The sequence below is a fragment of the Lucilia sericata genome, unplaced genomic scaffold, assembly GCF_015586225.1.
Source record: "Lucilia sericata isolate MDLA Ls3-8-SP2 unplaced genomic scaffold, ASM1558622v1 Contig000462F_arrow, whole genome shotgun sequence".
NCBI lineage: Eukaryota > Metazoa > Arthropoda > Insecta > Diptera > Calliphoridae > Lucilia > Lucilia sericata.
The window spans coordinates 171644-194359 of record NW_023994477.1 but is presented as its reverse complement, the minus strand read 5'-3'; the positions used below and the strand labels follow the sequence as shown (position 1 = coordinate 194359).

Genomic DNA, 22716 nt, shown 5'->3' with positions numbered 1-22716 from the left:
CTGGTAGTCATATGTCTGGAATAGTTTTGGAAGTTTTTTAAAAAATCTTTGAAAAAATCAATATTTCAATAAGAAAAATGTTAAAATTCTCTAAAGGATTGGTGTCCAATTTGGACAAATATGGAAATGCACACGTATACCACTATATAGGTGTAGTAGCCTAAAGGGTCCTTAACAGGATTCCGGTAGTCATATGTCTGGAATAGTTTTGGAAGTTTTTTAAAAAATTTTTGAAAAAATCAATATTTCAATAAGAAAAATGTTAAAATTCTCTAAAGGATTGGTGTCCAATTTGGACAAATATGGAAATGCACACGTATACCACTATATAGGTGTAGTAGTCTGAAGGGTCCTTAACAGGATTCCGGTAGTCATATGTCTGGAATAGTTTTGGAAGTTTTTTAAAAAATTTTTGAAAAAATCAATATTTCAATAAGAAAAATGTTAAAATTCTCTAAAGGATTGGTGTCCAATTTGGACAAATATGGAAATGCACACGTATACCACTATATAGGTGTAGTAGTCTGAAGGGTCCTTAACAGGATTCCGGTAGTCATATGTCTGGAATAGTTTTGGAAGTTTTTTAAAAAGATTTTTGAAAAAATCAATATTTCAATAAGAAAAATGTTAAAATTCTCTAAAGGATTGGTGTCCAATTTGGACAAATATGGAAATGCACACGTATACCACTATATAGGAGTAGTAGTCTAAAAGGTCCCTAACAGGACTCTGGTAGTCATATGTCTGGAATAGTTTTGGAAGTTTTTTAAAAAAATTTTGAAAAAATCAATATTTCAATAAGAAAAATGTTAAAATTCTCTAAAGGATTGGTGTCCAATTTGGACAAATATGGAAATGCACACGTATACCACTATATAGGTGTAGTAGTCTGAAGGGTCCTTAACAGGATTCCGGTAGTCATATGTCTGGAATAGTTTTGGAAGTTTTTTAAAAAATTTTTGAAAAAATCAATATTTCAATAAGAAAAATGTTAAAAATTCTCTAAAGGATTGGTGTCCAATTTGGACAAATATGGAAATGCACACGTATACCACTATATAGGAGTAGTAGCGTAAAGGGTACTTAACAGGATTCCGGTAGTCATATGTCTGGAATAGTTTTGGAAGTTTTTTAAAAAATTTTTAAAAATAACAATATATTTAAAGAAGTAATATAAAAAATTCTCTAAAGAATTGGTGTCCAATTTGGACAAATACCAATCTAAAGGATTGGTGTCCAATTTGGACAAATATGGAAATGCACACGTATACCACTATATAGGAGTAGTAGTCTAAAGGGTCCCTAACAGGATTCTGGTAGTCATATGTCTGGAATAGTTTTGGAAGTTTTTTAAAAAAATTTTTGAAAAAATCAATATTTCAATAAGAAAAATGTTAAAAATTCTCTAAAGGATTGGTGTCCAATTTGGACAAATATGGAAATGCACACGTATACCACTATATAGGAGTAGTAGCCTAAAGGGTACTTAACAGGATTCCGGTAGTCATATGTCTGGAATAGTTTTGGAAGTTTTTTAAAAAATTTTTGAAAAAATCAATATTTCAATAAGAAAAATGTTAAAAATTCTCTAAAGGATTGGTGTCCAATTTGGATAAATATGGAAATGCACACGTATACCACTATATAGGAGTAGTAGTCTAAAGGGTCCTTAACAGGATTTCGGGAGTCATATTTCTGGAATAATTTTGTAAGTTTTCTAAAAAATTTTTAAAAATATCCAATCCTTTAGAGAATTTTTTGTATTACTTCTTTAAATATATTGATATTTTTAAACATTTTTTAAAAAACTTCCAAAATTATTCCAGAAATATGACTCCCGGAATCCTGTTAAGGACCCTTTAGACTACTACTCCTATATAGTGGTATACGTGTGCATTTCCATATTTGTCCAAATTGGACACCAATCCTTTAGAGAATTTTAACATTTTTCTTATTGAAATATTGATTTTTTCAAAAATTTTTAAAAAACTTCCAAAACTATTCCAGCCATATGACTACCAGAATCCTGTTAGGGACCCTTTAGACTACTACTCCTATATAGTGGTATAGGTGTGCATTTCCATATTTGTCCAAATTGGACACCAATCCTTTAGAGAATTTTTTGTATTACTTCTTTAAATATATTGATATTTTTAAAAATTTTTTAAAAAACTTACAAAATTATTCCAGAAATATGACTCCCGGAATCCTGTTAGGGAACCTTTAGACTACTACTCCTATATAGTGGTATATGTGTGCATTTCCATATTTGTCCAAATTGGACACCAATCCTTTAGAGAATTTTAACATTTTTCTTATTGAAATATTGATTTTTTCAAAAATTTTTTAAAAAACTTCCAAAACTATTCCAGACATATGACTACCAGAATCCTGTTAGGGACCCTTTAGACTACTACTCCTATATAGTGGTATACGTGTGCATTTCCATATTTGTCCAAATTGGACACCAATCCTTTTGAGAATTTTTTGTATTACTTCTTAAATATATTGATATTTTTAAAAATTTTTTAAAAAACTTCCAAAATTATTCCAGAAATATGACTCCCGGAATCCTGTTAAGGACCCTTTAGACTACTACTCCTATATAGTGGTATACGTGTGCATTTCCATATTTGTCCAAATTGGACACCAATCCTTTAGAGAATTTAAAAATTTTTCTTATTGAAATATTGATTTTTTCAAAAATTTTTTAAAAACTTCCAAAACTATTCCAGACATATGACTACCGGAATCCTGTTAAGGACCCTTTAGGCTACTACACCTATATAGTGGTATACGTGTGCATTCCATATTTGTCCAAATTGGACACCAATCCTTTAGAGAATTTTAACATTTTTCTTATTGAAATATTGATTTTTTTCAAAGATTTTTTAAAAAACTTCCAAAACTATTCCAGACATATGACTACCAGAATCCTGTTAGGGACCCTTTAGACTACTACTCCTATATAGTGGTATACGTGTGCATTTCCATATTTGTCCAAATTGGACACCAATCCTTTAGAGAATTTTTAACATTTTTCTTATTGAAATATTGATTTTTTCAAAAATTTTTTAAAAAACTTCCAAAACTATTCCAGACATATGACTACCGGAATCCTGTTAAGGACCCTTCAGACTACTACACCTATATAGTGGTAGTGTGTGTGAAGTTAAATTCGAATTTAAGTAGCAAAGACACGAACCAGATTTGTTAACAGTGCTAATTTTGCAGCTAACAGAGCGTTATTAATCACTTAACAGAATATTGTAATTGAATTAGGAGAAGGTAATCTGACCATTTTGGAAGCAGGATGAAGGTTCCACACATCCAACTATATGGAAATGGTGGTCCAAAGGCTACTTAATGGAACTGTGTATGTAATATATCTGTATTTATAGTAAACCTACTTAAACATTCAACTTTGTTTACCAATATTCTGGACAGGATTACTGGAACTGAGTGAAAGTTACACATGTCCCACTATATGGAAATGGTAGTCCTAGGGATATGACCTGGATCCGCATTAGTGGTGTATCTGAAATAATCTTGGAATGCCTTAATTATTTAAACTTTTTTTGAAAAATTCTTGAGAGGTTTAGTGGAACTGGGTGGAAGTTACACATATCCCACCATATGGAAAAGATGATCCTGGGTATGGGAATGGAGCTCCATTAGTGGGATATATGAAATAACCCTGGAACACCTTAAAAATTTAACTTTTTTTTTGAAAATTTCTGGAGAGGATTAGTGGAACTGAGTGGAAGTTACATGTATCCCACTATATGGAAATTTTAGTCTAAGAGGTATCTAGTGGAACTATATTGGTTGAATATCTGAAATAATCGTGGGACTCCCACAGAATGAATTTTGATTTTATTTGAAAAATAATAGTTTTTTTTTAAATTTCTGGATAGGATTAGTGGAACTAAGTGGAAGTTACATATATCCCACTATATGGAAATTTTGGTCTAAGGGGTACCTACAGTTACAGATATTCCACTATATGGAAATTTTAGTCTAAGGAGAACCTAATGGAACTATATAGGTTGAATATCTGAAATAATCGTGGAACTCCCACAGAATGAATTTTGATTTTATTTGAAAAATAGTAAATTTTTTGAAAATTTCTGGAGAGGATTAGTGGAACTGAGTGGAAGCTACATATATTCCACTATATGGAAATTTTAGTCTAAGGAGAACCTAATTTAACTATATAGGTTGAATATCTGAAATAATCGTGGGACACAGAATGAAATTAGATTTTTGAAAAATAGTAAATTTTTAGAAAAGTTCTGGAGAGGATTAGTGAAACTGAGTGGAAGTTACAGATATCCCACTATATGGAAATTTTAGTCTAAGGAGAACCTAATGGAACTATATAGGTTGAATATCTGAAATAATCGTGGGACTCCCACAGAATGAATTTTGATTTTGTTTGAAAAATAGTACATTTTTTGAAAATTTCTGGTGAGGATTAGTGAAACTGAGTGGAAGTTACAAATATTCCACTATATGGAAATTTTAGTCTAAGGAGAACCTAATGGAACTATATAGGTTGAATATCTGAAATAATCGTGGGACTCCCACAGAATGAATTTTGATTTTGTTTGAAAAATAGTAAATTTTTTTAAAATTTCTGGAGAGGATTAGTGGAACTGAGTGGAAGTTACATATATCCCACTCTATGGAAAATTTAGTCCAAGGGGTACCTAATGGAACTATATAGGTTAAATATCTGAAATAATCGTGGGACTCCCACAGAATGAATTTTGATTTTGTATGAAAAATAGTATATTTTTTGAAAATTTCTGGAGAGGATTAGTGGAACTGAGTGGAAGTTACATATATCCCACTATATGGAAATTTTAGTCTAAGGGGTACCTAATGGAACTATATAGGTTGAATATCTGAAGTAATCGTGGGACTCCCACAGAATGAATTTTGATTTTGTATGAAAAATAGTACATTTTTTTAAAATTTCTGGAGAGGATTTGTGGAACTGAGTGGAAGTTTCATATATCCCTCTATATGGAAATTGCAGTATAAAGGGTACCTAATGGAACTGTATAGGTTGAATGTCTGAAATAATCGTGGGACTCCCACAGAATGAATTTTGATTTTAGTTGAAAAATTGTAAATTTTTTAAAAATTCTGGAGAGGATTAGTGGAATTGAGTGGAAGTTATAGTGGGATATCTGTAACTTCCACTCAGTTCTACTAATCCTCTCCAGAAATTTTAAAAAAATGTACTATTTTTGAAATAAAATCAAAATTCATTCTGTGGGAGTCCCACGATTATTTCAGATATTCAACCTATATAATTCCATTAGGTGCCCTTTATACTAAAATTTCCATATAGTGGGATATATGTAACTTCCACTCAGTTCCACTAATCCTCTCCAGAAATTTTCAAAAAATGTACTAGTTTTCAAACAAAATCAAAATTCATTCTGTGGGAGTCCCACGATTATTTCAGATACTCAACCTATATAGTTCCATTAGGAACCCCTTGGACTAAATTTTCCATAGAGTGGGATATATGTAACTTCCACTCAGTTCCACTAATCCTCTTCAGAAATTTTCAAAAAATGTACTAGTTTTCAAACAAAATGAAAATTCATTCTGTAGGAGTCCCACGATTATTTCAGATATTCAACCTATATAGTTCCATTAGGTACCCCTTGGACTAAATTTTCCATAGAGTGGGATATATGTAACTTCCACTCAGTTCCACTAATCCTCTCCAGAAATTTTCAAAAAAAAGTAAAATTTTTAAGGTGTTCCAGGGTTATTTCATATATCCCACTAATGGAGCTCCATATCCTATACCCAGGATCATCTTTTCCATATGGTGGGATATGTGTAACTTCCACCCAGTTCCACTAATCCTCTCAAGAATTTTTCAAAAAAGTTTAAATAATTAAGGCATTCCAAGATTATTTCAGATATACCACTAATGCGGATCCAGGGCATATCCCTAGGACTACCATTTCCATATAGTGGGACATGTGTAACTTTCACTCAGTTCCAGTAATCCTGTCCAGAATATTGGTAAACAAAGTTGAATGTTTAAGTAGGTTTACTATAAATACAGATATATTACATACACAGTTCCATTAAGTAGCCTTTGGAACACCATTTCCATATAGTTGGATGTGTGGAACCTTCATCCTGCTTCCAAAATGGTCAGTTTTCCTTCTCCTAATTCAATTACAATATTCTGTTAAGTGATTAACAGCGCTCTGTTAGCTGCAAAATGAGCACTGTTAACAAATCTGGTTTGTGTCTTTGCTAGTTAAATTCGAATTTAACTTCACACACACGGCTTAGAATAACATATATGAATTAAGTACAAAATTTCGTGCATCTTTTAAACTCTTATATTATTAAAATTTTTTATAGATATATAGAAATTGGCGATAGATAGAAACTGGCGAACTTGCAATAATTTGCTTGACATCTCTCATATGTAACATATTATAAATCTTGAAAACTATTGTAGTTAGAATCTTCAAAATCGTTAAGTGGGGTTTTTAGTTATACATATTCCTTTTAGGGTAGCAAAACACACTGGGTACAGCTAGTTAGGTATATAACTAATTTGGCGAAATTTTTGGCAATGATGTATAAGTAGTAGGGTATTCAAACGATTAATCGTCGGTCGGTTAATCGATAAATTTTTGACCATTAATCGTTCGAATAGATGAAAATTGCCAAATTTCAAATAACGAATAAACCGAATAATTTCTATCAATTAACCGATTAAGAAAAACTGCTTAACAGTAAAATTTATGTATATTTCATCAAAAAAGATGGGGGTATATTGATTTTGTCATTCCGTTTGTAACACATGGAAATATTGGTTATAGACCCACAAAAGTATATATATTCTGGCTCCTTATTAAATTCTAAGACGATCTAGCCATGTCCGTCCGTATGTCTGTCTGTTGAAAGCATAGAGACTGAACGGAAAGAGCTATGGAGCTGAAATTTTGCACAAATATTACTGCAGTTTGTTTGGTATTGCAAATGGGCAATATTGGCCGATGTTTTCACCTAGCCCCCACAAAAATGTCCGCTCGGAATACAGTGTAACCAGACAATAACTGTTATATAAGAACGAATATAGAGACTAAATTCGACATAAATTATGACCAAAAATCTCCATACCAAATTTTATAAGGATCGGCCCATAATTGACCTTACCCCCCCTATGAGGTCTCCTTCTGAAAATGACTTTAACACTTATTACTGATCTCAAAATACGAGTATAGCGATGAAATTCGACATAAATAAGTTTCATATGACCCAAACTCTTTCTACTAAATTACATTAATGCTATTTATTGTCATAAAAAAGTTTTATATAACAAAAACCGCTTTATAAAATTTTATGAGGATCGCACAGTGGACCAAATGCGCGAAATTGGTCGAAAAAATGTATGTTTTCAAAACAAAATTTGTTTTGCTTTTATACTTACCATGTTCCCACTGTGCTTAAGGGTAAAAATATTTTTTTGTTTTCTACGAAATTAACATCGCTGTAAGCATTCAAACAAGAGCAATTTTTTTAAATAATTTTTTTTTTGGAAATTTCTTATAAATGATTTGATAGTTTGAAGTGAATTTTTAAAGATCGTGAGAAGTTAAATTACAAATTTATTTCATATATACTAAATACAAGGAATGTTTATATAATTGTATAAATATGTAACATTTTTATGATATCGATCGCCAAAAAATTAAGATCGAAAGTGTTGGTATATTGAAGATATTTTTCAAGAAACTTTGAATTTTATTAAAGTTTTTACATGCTACTCCCGCTTACTTCTGTAGTTATTTTATATACGTTGGAAAGAGTAGCTCTTTGGCTTTAAAATAGTATAAAAATTGTCTGCCACTTTTTGCCCCTTTCTTTGTAATTGATCAAAATTTGAGTATTTGGTCGCGAATTATTCAGTTTTTGAATAAGCACTCATGTCAAAAAAAAAAAAAAAAAAAAAAAAAATAATTTGATACCATTATTAAATATGTAACGGTAAAAATTGGGTCATACATGAACACTTAGTGCTAATTGCAATAAGTTCAAGCGAATTGTTCAAAATTTTCTTCCTGCTTATTTTAAAACTCGTTCCTTAAACGTTGCTGATGTTGTTGAGGGTAATATTGATGTAAGGATTTATTTAAATCAGCGTTGCGCGTTCATATTGTTCAAATAACGAAGATTTTCGGCAATTCACACGTACACTACCCGATCGTAAACAAAACTCATAGCAAGAGCGTAAAAATACAAAAAATGATCTTCAGTTGCTTAACAGCATTCAACAATGTAGGTTGATGTCGCTTTGTTTCAAAAATTGCAAAAACAATTTGTAAAAACAACAACACAATTTGTAAACAAGAGAATTACTTGCAAAAAACTCGTACACTCCAAAACAATTTTACTAATGCATAAGAATGAAAACACATAAAAACAGTATTTATAATTCTTTTTTTACACATTTTAAATAAAAAACTTTATCTTTGTGAAGAAATATATATTTTTCTTTTCTTTGAATATGTTTTATCTGTAAAATTTACTATTTTCCTTGTTATGAAATTTGACCATAACAAGCGTAATTAGGCAATATTTTTTCTAAGTGTTTTTTTTAGTATTTTCTCACCACTACAATAACAGTTTCTTCACGTCTCTCTTTCTGCGCTTGGCTGATTTAAATGATCATTATGGACGTGCTGCTGGAAAATTAAATGTAATTTGCAGAAAACAATTACAAAAGAAGGTCATAAACAAGTATCGTATATTAAATGGTGAAAAATTGCTGGTCAAACTGACTATATCTGATGGAAGTGTGGTGATTCATAACGCTGTTGAATGCGATTCTTTACTACATCGTTTTTAGATATTTGTTAATAATTTTATTTTTTTGCTCTCGAACCTAGTTATCTATGTTAACTATTTCTTAAACCTTTTTTGAATCTAATCAAAATGTAATTTAAATTAAAAGGCTGTTTTAGCGTGAAGTATACGGAAGAATAATTACTTCCTTTATAACCTACTTTTGCATTAGTCTGTACACGAATTTAAATGTAATTTAAAATTCACTGAAAATATTCACTATTGTCGTAAGCAGTTTGGTATTGAAAATCAGCCAAATCGATCCACAACGTAAATAGTTGAGTTAAAATTTCAGACTACCTCGAAAAAAATTTATTTTTTTTCCCAGTTCTTGAGTAGTTTTCTCAGAAACTACTAAAAATAATGAAATGAATTTTGTCACACGTTATTTTCTTTACCCAGGGATCAAAAATGTTCAAACTCAAAACAATCGATTCAAAATCTCTCATAGCCACCATACAAAGGTACATATTCTCGGAAATAGATTTATCGTCGGCAAAAATATCGGTATCAGCACGAAATTTCGGACATATGAACAGAAATCATATTACCAACGTAGATCTGTATAGGTCCATTATTGGTCACAGCTCGAAAAATACTTAAATACAAATAACTAATTAAGAAATAAAGATATTGGTATAATATTCAACAAAAATATGTTTTGTGTATACATATATCACTTTGCAAAATATTTTTCGGATTGGTCCATAATTGGGTATAGCTCCCATATAAGGCCCATTTCCGATAACCACGTAATCGCACATATTACATAACTGAATGAAATTATCGGTATAAAATTCATCATGCATGTGTTTAAAGTAGAAATTTTTTCTGGATCGGCCCATAATAGGTCACAGCTCCCATGTAAGGTTAACTTCAAAAAATCACTTAAATGCTCATAACTAATTTAGAAATAATTTTGGTATTTACATTTTTTTTCATGAGTCAATATTTATTGGGGTGGTTAAAAACTTTCTTCTAATTGCCTTATATTTCTTCAGAAATTTTCAACTGATAGGTGTTTTATAGCTTCATGTTTCTGTCTGATATGTATTACCTATGCCCTTTACAGTCTGGAGTGTTATTTGCCATATAGTTGCTGTACATTGATTGACATACATTGATTGACATATTGATTGGTTCTGTGAGTTCATTTTTGGGATTGTTTATGACTTCTACATATTCTTTTCTTTATTTTAACCTGTTTTGCTTCTTTGAATTATATTTGATTGATTGCAAATTATGTAGGAATTTATTTATGATCAATGCAGTACAATTTAATTGTCCTATCGTTATTTTATATAGTTTATTATCGTTTTAAATAATTTAGTTTTAATTTTTATACCCACCATCAAAAAAGATGGGGGGTATATTGTTTTTGTCATTCCGTTTGTAACACATTGAAATATTCGTCTAAGACCCATAAAAGTATATATATTCTGGGTCCTTATAAGATTCTAAGACGATCTAGCCATGTCCGTCCGTCTGTCCGTCTGTCTGTCTGTTGAAAACACGATAGAGTCCAAATGGAAGCAGCTCGCGAGCTGAAATTTTGCACAGATACTTCTAGTTGATGCAGTTTGTTTGGTATTGAAAATGGGCAATATCGGTCCACAATTTCGCCTAGCCCCCAAATAAGGCCCCTTCAGAAAATGACTTTATCGCTCATAACTTGCTAAGGGAAGAACCAATAGTGGTGAAATTTGGCACAAATATGTTTTATGGGAACCTAAATCTCTTCGTAGAATTTTATAAGGATCGGTCCATAATTGACCCTACCCCCCATATAAAGTCCCCTTCAGAAAATGACTTTATCGCCCATAACTGCCTAAGAAAAGCATCAATAGCGGTGAAATTCGGTACAAACATGTTTTATGGGAACCTAAATCTCTCTGTAAAATTTTATAAGGATCGGTAAATAATTGACCCTACCCCCCATATAAAGTCCCCTTCAAAAATGACTTTATCGCTCATAACTTGCTAAGGGAAGAACCAATAGCGGTGAAATTCGGCACAAACATGTTTTATGGGAACCTAAATCTCTTTTTAAAATTTTATAAGGATAGGCTCATAATTGACCCTACCCCCCATATAAAGTCCCCTTCAGAAAATGACTTTATCGCCCATAACTGGCTAAGAGAATCATCAATAGCGGTGAAATTCGGCACAAACATGTTTTATGGGAACCTAAATCTCTCTGTAAAATTTTATAAGGATCGGTCCTTAATTGACCCTACCCCCCATATAAAGTCCCCTTCAAAAATGACTTTATCGCTCATAACTTGCTAAGGGAAGAACCAATAGCGGTGAAATTCGGCACAAACATGTTTCATGGGAACCTAAATCTCTTTTTTAAATTTTATAAGGATAGGCTCATAATTGACCCTACCCCCCCATATAAAGTCCCCTTCAGAAAATGACTTTATCGCCCATAACTGGCTAAGAGAAGCATCAATAGCGGTGAAATTCGGCACAAACATGTTCTATAGGAACATAAATCTCTCCGTGGAATTTTATAAGGATAGGCCCATAATTGACCCTACCCCCCATATAAAGTCTCCTTCAGAAAATTACTTTATCGCCCATAACTGGCTAAGAGAAGCATCAATAGCGGTGAAATTCGGCACAAACATGTTCTATGGGAACATAAATCTCTTTGTAAAATTTTATAAGGATAGGCCCATAATCGACCCTACCCCCCATATAAAGTCCCCTTCAGAAAATTACTTTATCGCCCATAACTGGATAAGAGAAGCATCAATAGCGGTGAAATTCGGCACAAACATGTTTTATGGGAACATAAATCTCTTCATATAATTTTATAAGGATCGGTCCATAATTGACCCTACCCCCCATATAAAGTCCCCTTCAGAAAATGACTTTATCGCCCATGACTGGCTAAGAAAAGCATCAATAGCGATGAAATTCGGCACAAACATGTTTTATAAGAATTTAAATCTCTTCGTAAAATTTTATAAGGATCGGTTCATAATTGACCCTACCCCCAATACAAGGGCCCCTTCAGAAAATGACTTTAATGCTCATATCTGACTTTAAGAAACATATGTGCATATATATAGCAATAAAATTCGACATAAAAAATGTTTATTATATTTCTTAAATTTTATGAGGGTGGGTCCATAATTGACCCTACCCCCCATATAAGGTCTCCTTCAGAAAATGACTTTAAGGGACAAACTAGTTTTGTGTGAGCCAAAAGTTCTTTATCAAATTTTATAAGGATCGGTCCTTAATTAGCCCTATCCCCCTTGTAAGGTTCCCTTCAGATAATGACTTTAAAGCTCATTACTAGCTTAAAACTGCGAGTACTGAGTACGACATGAACAATTTTCGCTACAATTTTAGCTACAATCTCTCACTAAATTTTATGAGGATCAGTCTGTAATTGACCATACCCCCCTATAAGGTCCCCTTCGGAAAATTACTTTAACGCTCATTACTGACTCAAAAATGCTATTACAGCAGTGAAATTCTACGTAAACAAGTTTTGTACTAGCCAAAAACTATTTATCGCATTTTATGGGGATCGGTCTATAACTGACCCCACCCTCCATATAAGGTCCCCCTCAGATAGTGACTGTAACGCTCGTTACTGGCTGTAACGCTCAAATGCGACTACAGCGATGAAATTTCACATAAACAAGTTTTGTATGAGTTTATGGTTATAAATATTGGATCAAACAAAATTATTATTTTTATAAGGATAGGCCCATAATCGACCCTACCCCCCATATAAAGTCCCCTTCAGAAAATTACTTTATCGCCCATAACTGGATAAGAGAAGCATCAATAGCGGTGAAATTCGGCACAAACATGTTTTATGGGAACATAAATCTCTTCATATAATTTTATAAGGATCGGTCCATAATTGACCCTACCCCCCATATAAAGTCCCCTTCAGAAAATGACTTTATCGCCCATGACTGGCTAAGAAAAGCATCAATAGCGATGAAATTCGGCACAAACATGTTTTATAAGAATTTAAATCTCTTCGTAAAATTTTATAAGGATCGGTTCATAATTGACCCTACCCCCAATACAAGGGCCCCTTCAGAAAATGACTTTAATGCTCATATCTGACTTTAAGAAACATATGTGCATATATATAGCAATAAAATTCGACATAAAAAATGTTTATTATATTTCTTAAATTTTATGAGGGTGGGTCCATAATTGACCCTACCCCCCATATAAGGTCTCCTTCAGAAAATGACTTTAAGGGACAAACTAGTTTTGTGTGAGCCAAAAGTTCTTTATCAAATTTTATAAGGATCGGTCCTTAATTAGCCCTATCCCCCTTGTAAGGTTCCCTTCAGATAATGACTTTAAAGCTCATTACTAGCTTAAAACTGCGAGTACTGAGTACGACATGAACAATTTTCGCTACAATTTTAGCTACAATCTCTCACTAAATTTTATGAGGATCAGTCTGTAATTGACCATACCCCCCTATAAGGTCCCCTTCGGAAAATTACTTTAACGCTCATTACTGACTCAAAAATGCTATTACAGCAGTGAAATTCTACGTAAACAAGTTTTGTACTAGCCAAAAACTATTTATCGCATTTTATGGGGATCGGTCTATAACTGACCCCACCCTCCATATAAGGTCCCCCTCAGATAGTGACTGTAACGCTCGTTACTGGCTGTAACGCTCAAATGCGACTACAGCGATGAAATTTCACATAAACAAGTTTTGTATGAGTTTATGGTTATAAATATTGGATCAAACAAAATTATTATTTTTAATTCGGAAGAGCACGGTCCATGCTTAAGCCTTTATTAAATTCCCTCTTCCAAATATTTCCCTGATGTTCATAATAATATCGACATATGATTCAACATAGATCGATAATATGATTTGATGGTGGGTATATAAGATTCGGCATGGCCGAATATAACACTCTTACTTGTTTTTATATAATTATGTATTTTGTGTTGGAAGAATTATTGTAAAGTAGAAATTTGTAACCGCTTATGGCCTATTGAATATTGTTAAATAAATAAAAAAAAATAAAAAAATAAAGATATTGAAATAATATTCAACATAAATATGTATTGGTTATACATATATCACTTTGCAAAATATATTTTGGATCGGTCCATAATTGGGCATAGCTCCCATATAAGGCCCATTTCCGATTACCACATGAACGCACATATTTCATAACTGAATGAAGATATCGGTATAAAATTAGTCATGAATGTGTTTAAAGTAGATATGGAACACCCTGCGAAATGTTTTCCGGATCGGTCCATAATTAGTCACCGCTCCCAAATAAGGACCTCTTCCGAAAATCGCTTAAATGCAAATATGCAATTAAGAAATAAAGATATTTTAAAAATAGGCTATATAAATAAGTTTTTTTCGGATCGGTCCATAATTGGTAATATCTGTCATATAAGATCCACTTTAGAAAATCGCATATTTCATTGATAAATAAAGATATCGGAATAAGAATATTTTGTGTATATAAAAAATCGTTTAAAAAAATGTAGGAATCACAATTTAAACTTTCACAATTTATTAAATACGTATTTAGAAATATTTAGAAGGGTTTTCATAAAAAGTAGCTTACATGTGGAGGGTATTTAAGATTCGGCATAGCCGAATATAGCACTCTGACTTGTTTTTCATTCCTATTATAGAATTATTATTTACAATTTTAATTTTAATTATCTACAGCTTTTAATTTAAATGACTTTTATTATTTTGTATAGTTCTTTTTGTTGAACTTTAATTTTTTTTGCTAGTTTACCTATTTTTTGATCTCATATACATATAACTACTGATTTGCTGTATACAATTAGTAATTTAATTTTCTTTTTTGTGTAATTATAATGTTTTTTGTTAATAGGTATTATAATTTATTCTATTGTCGTTGGTCCCCCATTTTAACTTTTCCACATGAATCAAATGGCTCTTGACCTAAGTAGTGGTCCATCATTCAGTAGTAATGATTATATAAGAATTGATGAATTGAGATCGTTTGTAAATCATTCTTTTTTGGTCGTGTTTGCGGTTACTGAATACTGGCTTTAGCCGGATATTGCTAGGCAGTCTGTTGAGATTTCTGGATTTAGGTTTTTGCAGGAATGATCGTTCAGCTACAAGAGGTGGTGGTGTTGGGATCTATATATCTAGTAAGATCAGGTACAGACAAGTTTTTAAAATCTCAGAGTAATATTAGGCTTGCTTTTTCTCTTCGTCTTATCGTGCGTATTTATCTAATCGTTCTGTTTTGAATTGGAAAGCGTTTTGTAGATTTCGCAATAAGGCTAAAAGTGTAATTCGAAAGGCTAAAAGGAAACATTTTTCCTGATTATTTGAGGGTTTGGACTCAGCAGGTTTATGGAGATTTTTAAGAGGGTCTGGTTGTATTGGTGATAATTTAAGCACATATGAGGGAGATGCTAATCAATTAAATGATTTTTTTGTTTCTGTAAATTCTACTACTTCTCACGATTTCGTTGAATTTGGTGATTTGATTAACTCCTTTTCTTTTCGCTGCGTTAATGAAAGTGAATTGTGTGACGCCTTACTAAAAGTTAAATCTAGGTGAATCTATTCGATTTATCAAATTGATTTATTCTTTAATATCAGAACGCTTACTTTTTCTAATTAATAATATATTGACTACTTCCAAATTTCCCCCATTCTGGAAGATAGCTAGAGTTGTTCCTATTCCAAAGATTAAAGTTGTTCATGGTCCTGGTGATCTTCGTCCTATCTCAATTCTTCCTGTTTTATCGAAGGTTGTTGAACACATCATGAAAGATCAAATACTTTCTTTAGTATCTAACGCTACACAGTGGTATAGGAAAAAAAAAGAGGGAAATAATTCGGTAACTTCTAAACGGTTAATCCGATTTTAATGAAATTTGGTATGCACAAAGAGGAGGTGTTGTCGAGTTTAGGTTTTGAATTTGGACCTTATAGGCCAACCAGGGGCCCGGCGGGGGGTCCTCAAATTAGGACACCTCGGCTATGTTAAATTTTTAAAACGATCCTATTTCTTCATTTGAGTTCCGATTTAAAAAAAATTTCGTATATAGAATCTCCTCATCGAGCACTATAAAAAATGTCGTCGTAGCAGTAAATTATCTCTTATAGTTTAGGAGATATTCGCATTTGAATATTAAAATTTTAAAATTTTTACCGTCCTTACTTTAGTTTTTTTGATAATAGCAGGTCCAAATATTTCCGATTTTCGCCATTTTTTTTTATTTGCTTAACAACAAGTTTATATACCAAGCAGTGAAAGAATTATGTAAAAATCATGACTGAGTCCAAAGTTATAGGCATTTAAATTTAAAAAATTAAAAAAAGGCGATTTTTTGTCATTTTTTTGGGAAAAAAGTATCTTTTTCTTTTTAAGTTATCTAAAAAGTTTCTAAGAAGATGTATATAGAATTTATACTTTTTGGAAAGCTGACTTTACATAAAATACGATAAATGAAACAAAACCTAAAAATTTTTGATACCGAGGGGACCAGGTCCATCCAAAAAAACCCTATTTTTTATGGAAAATTAAATTTTGAGCAAAAATTCTCAAATCGCATAGTCGATATCAAATTATAGTGACCTGTTTTATATGACCCAATAAGTTCTTAATCATTTTGTAACGGGTTTCGATAACCCCGCCCCTGGTATGGATATAATAGGCAAAAAACCAAAAAATCCCATTTTTGGGATTTTTTAAAACTTTTTTGGGAATTCCGGGATTTCTAATAAGAAAATTCGAAATTTTTATTTAATTTTGGATTTTGAGTAAAAAAATCTACCTAACTGTAAAATTTCATCAAAAAATATTCATAAATAAAATTTTTATTGCAATTTGAAAAATTTGTATCTTCGCAAAAACTGAATAAAAAACATTTTTTAATTTTTTTTAAAAAAAGTATTCCGCGAATTTTTTAATTTTCAAAAATTATATACAGTTTTGAAAAATAGACAAAATTACCTTTCCATTGATATATAACATGCCTACCTAATGTTTTTTAAGTGACAAATTAATTAGGGAAAACTCAACATCTTTTAGAAAATTTGCCTAGCACTATTATTTTCATCCATAAGGTTAACTCTTAAATTTGTTACATATATGGATGAAAATAATAGTGCTAGGCAAATTTTCTAAAAGATGTTGAGTTTTCCCTAATTAATTTGTCACTTAAAAAACATTAGGTAGGCATGTTATATATCAATGGAAAGGTAATTTTGTCTATTTTTCAAAACTGTATATAATTTTTGAAAATTAAAAAATTCGCGGAATACTTTTTTTAAAAAAAATTAAAAAATGTTTTTTATTCAGTTTTTGCGAAGATACAAATTTTTCAAATTGCAATAAAAATTTTATTTATGAATATTTTTTGATGAAATTTTACAGTTAGGTAGATTTTTTTACTCAAAATCCAAAATTAAATAAAAATTTCGAATTTTCTTATTAGAAATCCCGGAATTCCCAAAAAAGTTTTAAAAAATCCAAAAATGGGATTTTTTGGTTTTTTGCCTATTATATCCATACCAGGGGCGGGGTTATCGAAACCCGTTACAAAATGATTAAGAACTTATTGGGTCATATAAAACAGGTCACTATAATTTGATATCGACTATGCGATTTGAGAATTTTTGCTCAAAATTTAATTTTCCATAAAAAATAGGGTTTTTTTGGATGGACCTGGTCCCCTCGGTATCAAAAATTTTTAGGTTTTGTTTCATTTATCGTATTTTATGTAAAGTCAGCTTTCCAAAAAGTATAAATTCTATATACATCTTCTTAGAAACTTTTTAGATAACTTAAAAAGAAAAAGATACTTTTTTCCCAAAAAAATGACAAAAAATCGCCTTTTTTTAATTTTTTAAATTTAAATGCCTATAACTTTGGACTCAGTCATGATTTTTACATAATTCTTTCACTGCTTGGTATATAAACTTGTTGTTAAGCAAATAAAAAAAAATGGCGAAAATCGGAAATATTTGGACCTGCTATTATCAAAAAAACTAAAGTAAGGACGGTAAAAATTTTAAAATTTTAATATTCAAATGCGAATATCTCCTAAACTATAAGAGATAATTTACTGCTACGACGACATTTTTTATAGTGCTCGATGAGGAGATTCTATATACGAAATTTTTTTTAAATCGGAACTCAAATGAAGAAATAGGATCGTTTTAAAAATTTAACATAGCCGAGGTGTCCTAATTTGAGGACCCCCCGCCGGGCCCCTGGTTGGCCTATAAGGTCCAAATTCAAAACCTAAACTCGACAACACCTCCTCTTTGTGCATACCAAATTTCATTAAAATCGGATTAACCGTTTAGAAGTTACCGAATTATTTCCCTCTTTTTTTTTTTCCTATACCACTGTGCGCTATTTATGAAAAACAGTATGGTTATCGTAGGAGTTTTAATACAACTTCCCTCCCTACTTTTGTCGTTAACTGATTGTATTAGGCAGAATGCTAATGACAACAACTGTAGTGTTCTTATTTATCTAGATCTTTCGCGTTTGGTTCTATAAGCCATTACAGTTTGTTATGTAAGCTTAGGGATGAATTTAATTTTTCTGGTTCTATTATATATATTTTCTTATTTGTCTAACAGATCACAATTCGTAGTTTTAAATGGGGTTAGTTCGAGTTTGTGTTTCCTTTTGTCGGGTGTACCTCAAGGATCTGTTTTAGGACCTCTTTTATTCATCTTATATATAAACAGTCTACCCTTTTTTGTTAACTCTACAATTTGTGATACTTTTTTATTTGCTGATGATGTTTTTTTGTTATTTAAATGCTTTTTGGATTTTGAAGACGTTTTGGTGAATAACTTTAGCTTAGAACGGGTTCTTGAGTGGACCTCATTTAACTCATTGACTATAAATCCTTCCAAAACCTAAGCCATTATGTTTGGTCCTACTAATCGTTTTTTTGTTGACATTAATTTGTATTTCGGTGGTGTACGTATTGATCAACTTAAATGCTTAGGTGTCATTTTGAATTCAAAACTTTCCTTTTCTATTCATATTGATATGTTAAGTTCTAGACTTTTTGGAATTTTTCGCCGGATTAGAATTCGATTATCATGGGCTTTGTTAAAAATCGTTTCTTATAACAGTTGCTCGTTGGTGGAATCACTTACCTTTTGATTTAAGAATATTTTTGCATTCAAATAATGTTTTTCGACTGAAACTTTTAAGACTGTTTTCAAATCACTGATATTTTACTAATCAAAACCTAAATCGGCTCATATACTCTTTTGCTACTGAATGGGACCTTTGTACCTTTTTATATAAGTTTTTTTCCTGGCTGGGGAGTCAATTTGATCAATTTGGTAAATTTAATTTTAGCTATTGAATGAATTATAGTAATGTTATTATTTAATGTATTAATATACCTTATATTACATATTATGAAAATAAATAAAATGAAATATATTTTTGTGATTTCACATACATACACTATCGGACAAAATAAAGTGCTAAAGTGCTCATGCTATATTCTTTTAACGAAAAATCTGTTAAATGATTATTGAAAATGGATTTTTTTTTTTTAATTCCATTTAGTTTATATACAATGCTACAAAAATAACAATAAAACAAAATTATTCCACCTTAAATTTTTCTGTATAACATCCAAAATTAAAGTAAATTAACTATTTTGTCGGACAAAATAAAGTGTAAATTTTACATATCATTATTTAAATTTCTTGTATATCAACATTTTTTATCTATTTTGATTCTGATTTGAATATCTGGATCTACTTAAGACATTTTTGTATTTCTTTTACCATTATTATTTGCAATCGCCTTCCCTTCTCCTTGCTTTCCCTCATACGATTATTTTCAAAAGAAATCCGTTTTTGTTCGCTATTTGATCAATTGCGGTCAAAAATTAATCTATTGGATTTAAGGCGATGCTCTGAGCAGGTCATCAAATTTTTCAGTGTTTATTTTTCTTACAGAAATGTTTTTAATCTTTGTCGTGTGTTTGAAGTCATTAATCTGTTGAGGCATAAGTCTTCCAAATCCCTTTATACGGCATTTATTTCAAAATTTTTATTAAATACTCTCGTGAATTGCTCATTTGTCATTGTTTACTCCATTTTCACTAAGATTCCCTCTTCTAAAGTTGAATAATGTACCAATACCGATAGCCCTCAACCATAATGTGTAAAACCAGGGGTATTGTTTTTAAAATTTTGTATATTGAAGGGCTAAACTCAGACTCATTGTCGACATTTTAAAATTTTCGGTACAAATTGGGACTCATCTGACCAACTACGCAAATTTGAGCTAAAAAATGCAACATTAAATACTAAAGTCGAAAGAAATGTCCATGCTTTTAAATATGTTGGTGAAAGATTGAAGATATGGGTCAGTTGACTCTTCGTAAGTGTCCAATTTTTAACGTTGGGTGTGGGGAACCTAAGGGAAATTTATTCAAAAATCTCCAGTGAACACTATGTGATCATATTACAGTCAAATCTTAAGATCAGTGCCTTTGAAATGGACTTGGGCAACTTTATATCTCGACAAGCATTTGATAAAAAAAAAAAAATAACATTACTGTAGGAAAAAACACAGAAAAATTGCAATAAGTTGCTCAGAGCACCGCCCTAAATCCAATAGATTAATTTTGGACCACAATTGATCAAAAAATTCCGATGAAATAGTGATCAAAAACGAATTTCTTTTGAAAATAATCATATGGGGAAAGCAAGGGGAAGGGAAGGCGATTGCGAAAAACAATGGGGCAAAATTATCAAAATAGCTCAAGTAGATCCAGATATTCAAATCAGAACCAAAATAGATACAAAATTTTGATATACAAGAAATTTAAATAATGATATTACACTTTATTTTGTCCAACAAAAAAGTGAATTTACTTTAATTTTTGATGTTATACAGAAAAAAGTACAATAATTTAGTTTTATTGTTATTTTTTTAGCATTGTATATTAACTAAATGATTTTGAAAAAGTTTTCCATATTCAAGATTCATTTAACCGATTTTTCGCACTTAATATACAATTTTTGCACTTTATTTTGTCCGATAGTGTATCTTGACCATAGCATATATCGTCATTGCTCCGACAAAAACAGTCAATTTCTATTTTTTTTATTTCACTATTTAATGCCTTATTAGTTATACATCCACCCACCAAATCCTGTAATGATATCTTTATTTGTTTAGAAATTATCATGGTATTTGATCATATAGTTTTTTGAACAAAATCAGTTATATGTAATACAAAATTCAACTTTAAAAATATTTTGCTCCAAAATGCATTTTATTAAATATTAAAAAAATGGCGAATCTATCTATATTTACAATACTTGTGTAGCAAATGGGCTTAGGTTCTCATGAAACCTATAACTTCAAATGTAGTTCGCGAAATTACAAAATAAAACAGTATTTTGCTTTCCTAAAAACCTAACAAAAAATACATACCCGTTTTTGTCGGAGCAACGACAAAAGATTCAGTATAGCCAAATTTAGCACTATTGTTTTTTTTAACAATCGTTAATTTTTTTGTTCTTTTTCAGATGATGGCTGGACGGATACAAAACCCCAGAAGAAAAATAGGAAAAAAGCACTCAGGGAATAATTATAAAACCTGTTACCTATCCCACCTTATTGTTGCAATATTTTGAATGTAGTTAATATTTTGTTATTTGTAAATATAATAGGTTACAACAAATACAATATCTTTCTGAAAGTAGAATACAAAAATACATGTACAGTGAATCAATTAAGTAATTTGCCTATGTAAAATTTAATAAATTTAAAAAAAAAACTTTGTCTGAACAATTATTTTTAGCAAAATAAAGCAATTTGTTTGTTGTATATTTTAAAGAATATTTTATATTTTAATTTTCTTCTATAAAAAGTAAAATCGTGATATTAATTAACGAGATTTTTGATAAAATGTGAACGTATTGTTAATTTTTTAAATCAATAAAGTATTTTGCTTTTTAGGTTTTTTGTACATTTTTTAAATATTGCTGCATTATTTTATAAAATTTAATATTTTTATTACTCCTATATATTAGATATATAGATATATATTTTTAGATATTTTAGTAGTGGAACAACTAAATTTGGACATTTCTTAACCGATTTATTATGCTATATACCTATAAGAATTTATCAATATTTGACTTAACATAAAATCTATCGTTTCTTTGATTTAATTTCGAAAATAATAAATAATTTTGAATTGGATACATGATATATTAGATAATCAATGGATTTGGACTTAGAAAAAATGTTTAGTGGGGTATAAATCTATATATTATAACAAAAATAATCCGGGTTTTTGGTCATTTTGTATTGATAAAAAAACTACATTACGGAAACCCCATCTATTTAGAATTGTAGAATATTGATTCTTATTCAATAAATCTAACACTAAGTACCATCTTAGCCACTCTAAGTATGGGAACACCACCATATACCACTATAGAACTATTCGTTCCCACGACAATCGGTTCTTCGCACCGGAACGACTCGGAGTTCAACGAACAACGACCAAGGATTGTCAACTCAGCCACACCGACTTTACACGTATAGAACTATTACATGCTAAAATGTTGATTTTCAACCTCATACTTTTAATGTTTTATTTTATGAATAAGATACAGTAGGCGTATTTGGATCTGGATAGTTATTCTTGATTTGGGTTCTAAATATATATAAGTGTATGTATTAGCTGAAAAATATTGCTTTTGTTGACCTTAGGTGCTGATAACCACCTCTATTTTAAAATATCTAAATTAAGTATTTTTCCAGTACTACACGA

General features: G+C 30.8%; 1 protein-coding gene across 2 annotated transcripts in view; it reads left to right on the top strand.

Annotated features, from left to right (window-relative positions):
- The window catches only part of LOC119605186 (DNA mismatch repair protein Msh3-like), an 80602-nt gene that overhangs the window by 19098 nt on the left and 38788 nt on the right, over positions 1-22716 (top strand). The window contains exon 2 of one of the 2 annotated variants that reach the window (XM_037958143.1): positions 21461-21711. The exons of the other annotated variant lie outside the window; for it this stretch is intronic. Coding sequence (XP_037814071.1) covers positions 21461-21522 — 62 coding nt within the window. The 3' untranslated portion in view covers positions 21523-21711. Of the gene's footprint in view, positions 1-21460; positions 21712-22716 lie in introns of those variants that run through there. 2 annotated transcript variants of the gene reach the window in all.